Source organism: Ammospiza nelsoni, chromosome 2 (genome assembly GCF_027579445.1).
Source record: "Ammospiza nelsoni isolate bAmmNel1 chromosome 2, bAmmNel1.pri, whole genome shotgun sequence".
NCBI lineage: Eukaryota > Metazoa > Chordata > Aves > Passeriformes > Passerellidae > Ammospiza > Ammospiza nelsoni.
The window spans coordinates 81,214,772-81,226,927 of record NC_080634.1 but is presented as its reverse complement, the minus strand read 5'-3'; the positions used below and the strand labels follow the sequence as shown (position 1 = coordinate 81,226,927).

The 12,156-nt window shown below is 36.4% G+C and overlaps 1 protein-coding gene across 3 annotated transcripts in view; it reads left to right on the top strand.

Moving 5' to 3' along the window:
• The window catches only part of NALCN (sodium leak channel, non-selective), a 222,706-nt gene that overhangs the window by 172,327 nt on the left and 38,223 nt on the right, over positions 1-12,156 (top strand). For all 3 annotated transcript variants that reach the window (XM_059493793.1, XM_059493794.1, XM_059493792.1), the window contains one exon: positions 6,688-6,761. In XM_059493793.1, coding sequence (XP_059349776.1) covers positions 6,688-6,761 — 74 coding nt within the window. The remainder of the gene's footprint in view (positions 1-6,687; positions 6,762-12,156) is intronic.

Below are 12,156 nucleotides of genomic sequence, written 5' to 3'. Positions count from 1 at the left end.
TTATAAGATTAATTGGATAGTAGCAAATGTAATTTCTATTTTCTATTTTCTCTCCCTTCTATCATCCTGTTTCTTTGCTGATTCCTTCCACATGTATGAGTTCTGGTTTTAGTTCTGCCCTATATGGAATGCAGCTAGTAGCCATTCCTTTGTCTGTTGGGAGCCAGGTGCAGCACTACGGTCCAGCTCCTGGGAAAGCTTGGTCTCCCACCCCATGTGGCTCTCCCACTGTTTTCCTGCTTACAGCAGAATGTACCTTTGTGAAGGGAGGTTGTGGCCAGGAAGTGAGAGCTGGTCTCAGAGGTAGCCAGAGCCATTACCATGGAAGACATTCAATGGCAGACTTCGTGCTGGAATCTGTGTTTAACATATTTTGTTAATATAATAGATACTGCTTTTTTGAACTGCTGAGACATGCCATCTAATCTTGATGTTTTTGTTTAATCTGGATATATGTTCTGTTTTGAGGTTTTTTATCTGACCTGTGCTCAGCTTCAACTATTCTGTTTCTCGAGGAAAAAAAAAACCCCAATCTTCTGAGAGTATTCCAAAAGGATTTTTCTTTGCAGAAAGTATTTGTAATTGCAAAAGTTGAAATAGCTTTTCAGGTTTTCTAAGGCATACATTTTAGTATAAAAGACAGGATGTCCCAAGATACCTTCCAGAAAACCATCAGGTGCTCATATATTTTATTCATACTTTTTTCCTTAAAACTAAGGATAGAATATTTATTCGTAAATTACAATGTTCAGAATTTCTGTTTCTTACTGTAATAAACTTATGTCCCAAGTTAATCAGCTTCTCTGAACTTTATTTTGGGCATTCAGCTGTACAAAGCAGAATTGAAAAAGATACAATAGTGTTGTGTTCCTTATTATTTTCTGTAAGTAATTTGAAAGAATAATTTTATTACATTAATTGTGAACAGAGCAGAAAGTAATAAAGTGTAATTGCACATGTATTCCAAATTGAAAAGATTATTTCTTTTTAAATACTACTAAATACTACATTTTTTCTGAAGCAATTATTGCAGAATTTTGTGCAAATCAACAAAAATCGTTCAAACTTATCTTCATTTTCTTAATTTATCTGAATTTAATTCTGTCCTACAATTTCAGTTTCTATATACCACTTGTTAATTAGGCACAGTCAAGTGCTTCAAGTCTTACCTATTTATGTCATTCATAGGATAATGCCAAAATCTATCTTGTTATGGCATTCAGAGAAGTCATTAAAACAATGTACCTGCCGGAATGACAATGGCTTATGGGTCTAACATTTTCTTGCTCATTACAGTCATGATTTTCAAAGATGATTTTTGTGCCCTGTCTGTTCTCATCAGGACAAGGGGTAATGGTTTTAAACTAAATAAGGAATTTTTTTTTTATGGTGACAGTGGTAAAATGTGGAGGGATAGAATGTAAGAAAATAAAGATAGTGCAGAAGGCAGTCTCACACCTGAGGAGTTGCAGGTGTACTAATCACCAAAGATTAGGAATAGGCCTGTCCTTAATATGCCACACCTGTGTCCAACAAGAAGATGAGTGCTACAAAAGAGTGGGTGAACTGGTTGAGGAGGGAGTTGGAGTTTGTTGTACTGTGCGGGGAGGTGGATTTTGTTTTCTGTACTGTGAAGAAGGAGTCAGTGCTGCAAGGAGTTGCCCATGAGAAATCACCAAGAAGGTATGGGAGATTTACAATATGATTACAACAGTAAAACAGTGAAACAAGTTGCCCAGCAAGATGGTGTGTTCCCCATTCCTGAAAACATTCACATTTTCATTGGATGGGGCTCTAAGCAATCTGATCTAGTTAAAGATGTTCCTGCACATTGCAGGGCGATTGGACTAGATGGTCTTTCAAGGTCCCTTCCAACCCAAACCATTCTATATTTTTATGAAAAATCTACCCATTAAACCTATGAAAGTTTAAAACTCAGGTGTACCAAAGGGGAAAAAACCCAACCATGTTACTATAAGGCATAAAAGAGAGGGATCCTTCTCCTTCCCTGGAGCTGCTCCTCCATGTGTCTGAGATGGACTATCTCCCCTTTAGGTTTTTGGAGATTTTATGAGTGCTAATATTAGCCTTGTCCACATTTTCAGACCTAATTAAAAACAGTTCTTGGTTACGAAAAGATGTGTAGATTTTCCAGACCGGTAGCCACCTAATTAGAACTTTACCTTCCTTAAGAGAGAGGCAGCAATCAAGGGCTAGAGAATGAATAAAGGCTGTTTTGGGTCAATGACTCCCAGGAGTTAAGGAGATTATACCCACTTGTCATTCTAGACATTTGATCCAAAGGGACAGCCTTTGAATTCTTTGGGCACTTATCTAATGCTAGATCACTTTCTTGACTGTGTAGTGAGCCTGTTTCTTACATTGGACAACCTCACAAAGGGCCAGATTTTCAAAGTCCAAATGAAAATCTACTTTGAGAGAGGGAAATGGATTAGTGATCTCTCTCTCTCGTAATTTTAGCCTTTATGCAAAGGTTTCAAGAGAGCTTAAGAAATTCCCTGCTACCTGTAGTTGCTTAACTTGCTTAAATTTTTGTGAACATTTTGTTAGGTATCTACCAAAAATTTGCAGTCTGGTCTTCTGTCACTCTTCATATGACTTGTTGCACTCATTTTGGAAGAGTCCAATCTCTTCAAACCAAAGATATGGTAGAATGTTGTTGAACAAATATTTGCATTTGAGAGGCTACACAGGCCCAAATTCCTGTGGGCCAGGAATATCCTATGTTTCATGGACTGCTCAAGTTTTGAACAAATTCTCCCTAAATATTTCCTTGCTCTTTCATGAAAATTATTCTGATACACTGCTTACTGTACTGACTTTTTGTATTTTCCCCAGAAGCTTTAAACAACAATGTTTAAACAACAATATAGTACCTAATAATCTGTTCATTCTGCAAGTCTGTATTGGCATACAACAAATTCCAAACTGAAACAGAAGCTTTGGGTGGTTTTTTTTTCCTTCCTTGGAATTTCTAGCATGGCACAGCAGACTATACCCATATAGTCCTGAAGTTGCCTGTAAGAGCATTATTAACAGCACTAGGCCAAAACTCCTTATTTTCATATAAAACTTAAGAAATTACCTTATGAAAATGCACTGCATGCATTGGGTTTTATTCTACTGTCAAGTAAACATTTCAGATATTCTTATTTCATGATTTAAGACGTTGTCTTTATGACTTTGTATTCCTGAACAGCCACTAACACTTGTTACTTCTGCCAGCTTTGAAGCAGTATGATACAAAAATCATACACTACATCACCAGAGATTTTACCTCGTAATAGAATATAAGTGTTTATCAAATTCAAGTTGAAAATAATTGCTTTATGTAGCATTTGCTGAGGTCTGGGCACTACAAACATGTTTATAGAGAAACACATCAAACCTTAGTAAGCCAAAATATATAGCATTTCTCAAAACATGAAACCATTCAGTTATGTCTTAGCTGGTGTAAATTGGCATACATCCCCTGAAGTCAGCAGTGCTGTGCCAGTACGTGTAGTATGTAGAACTGGTCCACAGTCATTTTCTGACACTTCACAAGGTATTTTCTTGTGGTGCTTTGCTTTTGATCTTATGCCAAGGATTTTCTTATTCCAGGGTAGAAAACCTGGATTTTTGAAAGACGCTACTAAATAAACATTGTTATTGAGATTGTCTGCAGTACCTTTTCAAAGCAGCGGGTGGCACTTGCAGAGCAACAATGTTCTGTGATTTTGCTTATTTTACAACAGTGGCTTTGTTCTTGTCAACAAATGAGATTTCATGGGATGTAGTGTTTAGACCAAGTTCACTCTCACTGAACTGAATTATTTTGTCTGCCTGAAGTCTGTCCTGCCAACAGCAGCAAAGAGTGTCAACACTTGTGGAAGAGAAGCACTACCTGCAGATTTCATAATTCTGTGCTCATATCTGTGTAAATAAGCTCAAAGAAATTTGAGAATGAAGACACAAGCTTTATCATGGTTTAACAGCAGCACATTATATCCATCTAAAACCTTTGCATTCAGGAAATACAATTGGGAATTTGCTGACCTGCCACAGCAGATCCTTGCTTTTTAAAGTAAAGTGCAAAAGTTATTTTAAGTGTGTTGCTGAAAACATATTTTAGAGTGATCAGATGCTGTTAGGTGATTTCAAGACAGTGTCATATGCTAAAAAATAATGTTCTTTAGCAGAAAGCTATATGGCACTGTGGTTTCTGCATGAAGTGGTAGAGAGAAGTAAATAAATAAATAAATAAATGCTAATAAAGATACGCTGAGGGTGTCCTCACAGTGCAGCACAATCTGTAATAAAAAAACCCAGCAGGCTAGACAGATACACCCTAAAATAACCTCAGTAGAGTGTACTGTACTTGTTTAATTTCCCATTGTCTGATTGAGTAATGTCTTTTGTATGTTAACACTGTTTATAATTTCCTCTGCAACATTCCAGAACTCGGCAGGTATCACAAGTTTTAATTGCCAGCCTCATTGTACACCAGCATGAGGCATCTAGACATTATTAAACAAAATACTGATCATCACCCCCATTTTCTGTTTGTACAGTCCCACTGCATTTGCCTGGTGTGCTATGCAAATTTGGAAAATTAAATGGGAAGTAGTTTCGTTCATTTATCTAATATAGAAATAAGAATGTATATTTTAAAAATCTGTAGTAATGCGTTTTTTTCTTCAGCATATATATTGACATATGTGCGTTGCAATTTGACTGACTACTGACTCCTTTGAATATGAGAAATAGATCAATTGTGCTTATCTAAAAGTATTTTCTTGTATTGCTTCTTCTGGATATTTTTAACTCAAGATAAATTCACCAGTGTTCTGCTGAAGGAATGGCTCCTGATTCCTTCAGAAAGAGAAAGGAGGACCATTGTTTTCAAAAGTCATAATCCTTGGAAGTGCCTAGGCTGTTTTGTGAATTCCATTTTCGACCACTGAGAACTCTAGGCACCAAACTCTAGGATCTTGTATATGCCTATGTATTCCTAGATTAAAGAATGGATACCTCAATCCTATCTAAATTCCATCACAGTCCAGACACAGACAGGATTGTAAGAAAACCTTCAAAACTTCACCTAAGCTGCTGTCCATTGGCTGTGCTTAGGCCCCCAAGCAAAGGCACCCAGGACATTTATACCCTCACAGTCTAAGCAAGCAAAAGTCTGGGGTCATCAGCTCCTGCCATATCTTTAAATACCACAGGTCCCTGTGGCCTTTGTTAGGCAAAGGGTCATCAGTTCATGGCCTCTTGCCTTGGGCTCAGGCTCCTGCACCCCCAGAGCTTAACCTGCAGCTTGCACTGCAGCTGCACACTCAGCTGCCTGCAATAGATGTATTCCTCAACAGGTATATCTCATACTAGGATTTTCAGTCTATTTTTATGTTTACCATATCCAGGCAATGGAATTTTTCCTTGTTTATATTGAAATACTCAACAAGTTTATTACTCTTTCTGTAATCTTAACTGAAATTCCAATACCTCATTTTCCAAACTACATTCTGAAGTGTTGCATACCTCATTACCATTTTCAAGTTACCGGTTGTTTAAGGAACCCAGAGATTCTCAAAATGGGGTGTTTTCAAATCATCTGTGTTATTACTTCTGCAGGCTGTACAGAAGAGAGCTAGGACATGAGAAAGGTTAAAGGGGCCACACTTGTATAAGCAAGGGGTAGGAAAGAGATTGTAGCTTGCTGTAACAGTTTTGGTTTAAAAAGCAAAATCCGTTTTATTAATTACAGACAGTATAATTAACAAGTTTTTAAGGCATTTTCTAGTCTTCTGTTTATCTACAAAATAAGATCGTACTGTGACTCAGAGTCAATATAAGTCTTCAGAGAAGTTCTGGCAAAATTATTTGTCAAATGACTCTGGATTTGAGCTAGCTTTAGAAATTTTAAACATGTAAAGAAATGTGCTTAAAGATTCTGTTTCAGATTGATCAAAACCAGGACACAGATTGCTAAGAGTTTCCAAATCTCTCTCAAATATTTTCCTCGAGATAATGATCTCCAAACGGTTGACAGATTTAAGTCTTACAATGTGCCAGAGGCTTTCTGTTCATCACAGGTGCAATTCTTGAGCTAATTTTTTCAGCTGTGGTTTGCTCCTTGATTTGCCATGTTTATTAATCACTTGCTTGTTTTTTTCATGTATCTCAGTCCTTTCATTTCACATTCAGGAACTCCTGTTCACAAGAAGATTCCTGAAACTGTTCATGACCAGAGGCAAGCATAAGCATATTTTGCTTAGCACATTTTTTCTTTGCATCTGTGAGAAAAAAATAAGGCATTGAAATGATACATCTGAGCTTTGCTTGCTGGTTCTTTTGTACAATCGTGGCGTCTCCAGAGTATGATCCAGCCTAGTCAAAATCCAAAGTGGAAAAGGAGTAGCAAAACAGTGTGATTTGGCCAATTGGAGAAGAAATGTGTAATAAAGCAAATTTGTGCTAGCCAGCAAAACTATCTACTTCTTTCTACACAGAACTGCCTAATGATTGGGTTTGGAAGGCCAAAAGATGTACATAAGTATTTTGATTGTTTTCCACCATCCTTTTTATGCACTCAGCATCATAATATTTAATTGCTCTGTCACATGCACAAGTTATACTTTAAGACAATTTAAAAGTAAGATGTCTTTTTTCTTAATTTTATAGCTCCGTAAATCTGTTTTCAGCATCAGAGCAAGAAACCTTCTGGAAAAAGAGACAGCAATCAATAAAATTCTAAGGTAAGAGTCAGATGTGATTTGATATAGTTTTGACTGTTATCTGATTTTGTACAACCCTGTTTATTACTAATGTTACTGCATGTATAATATTCATAATAATGTATCTCTTTGTAGTACATCTGTTGCTTTCTTTAGCAAAGATAAATTGTTCTTTGGTTATTTTATATACTTGAACAGCAAAAAGAGAGGGTTTGTACTTCTTCAATATATATTGCAATTGTATCATGCAGTAAGATCATGTTTTAGCTCTTTTCACTTCTTCCTTCTAAATTAACCATGTCTGTTCCTAAGGGGTGTTATTTTAGAATTCTACTCCAGTTCTTGCAAATATCTGCACATAAATGTTTGCAGGAATTGTGCAGTAAAAAACATAGACTACAGCTAGTCATATTCCAAGTACTAAGTGGACAGTGAAGAAGATTTCAGAAGCATGACTTCTGTAGAAAGGTTTCCTGAATGCTTTAATAATGATCACTCCATTTGGTCTTCCATATCAAGTAACTACTCAGCACTGTAAGTGAATAATGCAAGCCTAAGTCTCCAAAACCCATTTCTGAAGTTATAATTTAGGTAACTCAGTGCTGCATTGTTTCATGCCACTGTTGGTTTTACATTAGAATGACTATTCTCAACATAAGGTGCATTAATAATGGAAACAATTTATAGGTCACAATTTTTATATTTATGTTTGCATTTTGTCAGTGAGAGGTCCCAGGTAAATACACAGTATGAACAGGAATATTGATCTAAAAAGTACAGATTAAGTAAGGCAATGTTTTATGGGGAGCAGTGAACTAGGGGTTTTGTGTGATTTCTGAATTATGAAGTTTCTTGAATACCATTTGAGAAGTTTTGCAGCTCCGGTCCTTTTTAATGCTCTATAAGAATACAGCACAGGGAGAACTGTAGAAATTAACATGAAACCTATTCTGACTTTAAACCCATGTAATGACAATATAAACAATTCAAATGAACCCTCATTGTAAAAATATTACTGATAAATGTAAATGCAAGTATTGTAAGTATGTAAGTATTCAATCTTAACAAAATTGTACTTAACAAAAGTGTACTGTTTGTAAGCATTTCTTTCATTTGTGTGCCTTGATTTTACAGAAATTACTGTTACAGACAGATTAAGCAAAATACTTCTAAAAATACATCCTGCCTTCTAAAAGGCATGCTGACAGTATTTCAGTAAAACATTTGTAATGAAATTCTGTATTATATGAGAACTGTGAAACGTTATTGACGCTTCCAGGGTTCCACAAATGTCAGTTTGTTTGGTGTGTTTCATACACTATACTGCAGAGAAAAAACATAGACAAAGGAGAAGATCCCTACTTTTACATATTCTTTTTTTTTTCCTTAATCCCTGATATCGTAGAAGCTCCATTCCTTCTTAGATAGCAGAAAAAAATTAAATTCTGGAAATTGAAATTCAGAATTTTCCCATCTGCACAGAACTTCCTCCTTTCCAGGAGAAGTCTGAAATAGTGGGAGGACAATCTGAGCAAACCGTTGTTTGGACTTCACTAATTTCTCAGGGATACAAGGACAGAACCAGAAAGCAGTCCAGCCAGTTTCAATCCTGCTGAACTCCACTTGGTCCTTCAGATCATGGCTTCTGCCAGTCTTGTATGTAAAAGGACTTCTTATCAATTCGTCTGAATTCCTCTCAAGTTTCAGAGACAGAAGAATAAAGTTTTTATTTACTATTTTATTTTTAATTATCTATTTACTCTAATAATTTAATCTGTCTTTACTGAGTTTTCCAATCTATCTCCTGGATCATCAGCAATAAACTTTGAGAAACACAAAGAAAAGGAGAGAACTTCCATCAAATAAGAAAAAAGTGGATCATGTGTCCTCTAATGCTTTCTTGGGCTGCTTGTAAATCATTTACAAAGAGTCTTACAGAGTCTTCTCTCTACTGGGAAAAAGAACAATACTGTTTATTGTTCCTTGCTATTGACTGAAAATTGTTAAATAAGCTCTGATCTAATGACACTTGCAATGTATCTGTTCCAGCATATGAAGATTGTGTTCCTGGCATATCTGGTGTGCAAGCTGACAGAGATTGCCAGTGATGGGCTGACTGGTCCTGAGCACTGCCAGTGTTCCCATGTTAATGACAGTGACAGTACTGTTAATGCAAAGGAATTTTAGAAACAGGAAGAGAAGTGATAATATTTACAGCTGAAACTCAAGATTCAGTTTAAATAACACAGGAAAATTCAAACTCTCAACACCTGAGAGATTCTAGTTCTTATTTTTGCTTTAGTTATAAATGTCAATGGTGTACAATCCTTCATAAAATTAGATGACTCTCAGCTATTCAGAGTATCTGACAAAAGAAGAAATGGCATTTATACCAAGAACAGTAAGAGATAACTCAGAATGTCCTTTCTGAAAAAATTGCTTCCAGCATAATCTTCATTTTTGTCTAACTGAATTAAGAATAATTTTTCCAAAGCAATACCTCTATATAGTAAAGCTGCCCATGGGCAACTTCAGCTTGATAAAATTGCTGTGCTGAAAGGGAATTTTCATCTGTTCCAGCCTAAGTCCACCTCTAACCTTACCCCCCCACACACACTTTTTAAAGCTTGCCAAATTATTTGTAATCAAATTGGGAATATTTCAATATAACCAGCTGTATAGAAGGACCATGAATTACACATAGGTACCTTCATGTCTCTCTTGTTCATCCTTCTTTATCCAAACTTTATTCCCTTTAATATGCTGAACTGCAGCTAGACATCTTCCCCAAGATGTGGAAGGATATCAATAGCCCTTGCATACCAAGAAAGATGGTTCATGGACTCAGTCCTAGGTGTCTCACCTGCTCATCTGCTGTTACATTATGCAGCAAAACTGATGTCTTGGGTATCTTTGTTTTCCTGCAGCTTTCTTGCCACAACCCCAGGGAGGTGTCTCATTTCTGAGCATCCTTGTTTAGAAGCATCTTCACCTTGCCTCCTTGAGGTCTTTGTGCAGAGCACGAAGGACTTACCTCTTCACATAAATCCCTTCTGAGGTGGAGACCTCAACCTTGAAAAATGAAATAAAGTACAAGTTACAGTCCTTTAGAACAACTTTTTTGAAACAAGATCCATTTTAATAGTGCCTCTGAATTGCAAACAGCTCCATTCCTTTCTGAGAATTACAGTGCATTTCCCTCAGCAGCAATAACCACTTCTAGCAAATTTACTTTCTCCTGCATATCTTCAGTGCTTCACACCTTTCTCTCACTCTTTGTTGCTGCAAGCACTGCTTTTTCTCTTAAAAGCAAATTTTGTGCCTGTGGTTCTCCTGACACTCATTCCTTGCTCAATTGTTATCTAAAAATGGGGTCTAGTCCTTTATTAGTCCCACTGGCTTTCTGAAGTAGAGAGAGTGGAGCAGGTCCAGTCAAAATGTTTTGTATAAATCAGTTTGTTCTCTCCAGTGCTGAGGATAAGTTGTAAATGGCACAGAATGGTGGGGAAAATGAGAAAATTAAAAGTAATCTCACATAGTCTAAAACATAATCAAAGTGTCAATAATGCAAAACCTGATTTTGGTGTGCATTAAACCATGCTTCACAGAATCAGAGAATGGTTGAGATTGGAAGGGACCTCTGGAGGTTGTCTGGTCCAACCTTCCTGCTTAAGCAGGACCATCCAGAACAAATTGTCCAGAACCACATCTAGACACCTTTTAAATATCTCCAAGGAAGGAGACTCTACAACATATATAAAATATATATTGTGACAGTTTGGGAAATAGTTTTTGGGGTTTTTTTCAAATGGGCAGCTTTTTATTTGCTTTTCATTACAGCTGATGCTCTTGTCAAACCGTAAACTGTTGCTAGGGGTGTGTGATAGGATTTTCACTGTTCTAGACAAAAATTGTCTGATGTGTTTTCTGGTCCTGAGGGAGTAACATAATTCATGCTTAAGTGGAACATTCCATTTCATAAACTAACTGAAATAAATTAATTTATCTTTATTTTAACTGAGAATGCTGGGGGGAGGGAGTGGAGGAGCACATGGGGAAGGAAGAAAGGGGAGAAGGAATAACTTGAATTAAGGGTCCTAGTCTGGTTTGTGAATATGCTAGAAGATAATTCAGACTTTGTTCATACAAGTATTTCTGCAAAACAGAGTGATTTCTAGGAAAGCTATACATTTTGTCTCTAAATAAAATCTCCCTGAACTCTAATGCAGATAATGAGCAAAGATCTTTTCCAACCTAAATGATTCTATGATTCTGTGAGCCTAGAAGATATACCTTTGGTATCCTTTATTAGAAATTTGCCTTTGTTACACAACTGACCTGTATTAGTTGTTCTGACTCACAACAAATTTCTTGGCATATATTTCATGTTTTCTCTCTTAAGAGTATGATTTCTTTCTTCATAACTTTGAGGGTTTGACCCTATGCATTTCTGAGAACAAATGTTCCAGGTAAGTTCTGTTGATTTTTGTCACCCCTAAATCTCTACAAGTGTAAAACATCACTGGATTTCACCTGCCTGATGCAAAGACAAACAAAAAGAAATACTGGAATGCACATATCCATTGAAAAGAAATTACTCTGTTTCATGGGGTTTAGGCCAAATGAACACCATATTATGGATCACTGCAAAGCACAGTTGTGAAGCCGAGTTTTTGGGCTATGGAGTCTCCAACACTGCAGGTATGGAATTGATCCCGTTTTGAGAGAGATGGGACTGGATAGCCACTTGAGATTTCTTCTTTTGCATTGCTTTTATTGATTCTCCTACAGTCCAATAAAAATTGTTTTTATATAAACATCTGTGAGAAGAGAAGCTGAAACAGCAAGGCAAGAGTGATAATCACAATAAAAATTGCTAAAGGAAAGGAAGCCTCTTACTCAACTGCCCTGAGTAGTCACTAAAGAAAATAATGACTATTTGATTTTTTGCTTTTGAGACATAAGGAAGGAAATAAGAAAAAACAAGGAAAAGAAAAAAATATTGGCTTATCAAAGTTGCATTAATAATCCATTTTATTTCACCAGCCAGATTGCGATTTCTTTTAAAAATAGTATATTTTTCCCACAAAGAGCAGTAGAGTAGATGTGGTAAAAATGTGTATTGTGCTTGCTGTTCAAAAAGTGCCTTATTAAATTAAATTTATAAATGAAAGGAAGAAACCACGCCTCTCAGGTGGATTTCCCATAAATCTTAGGCTTTCACATTTAACCATATATTCCAAGTTCTGTGGAATTATAATGAGAGCATAGAAAGATTTAGTAAGGATAGAGAGTCCTAGAGAGTAAAACCAATGCTGAACGATGCTGAAAACTGCATTGAAGCGCTGCACATTACGAAGGCTTCAGTGTGAGCATGTTTCAGGGAGAACAACAAAGGTACATAGTAATATATGCA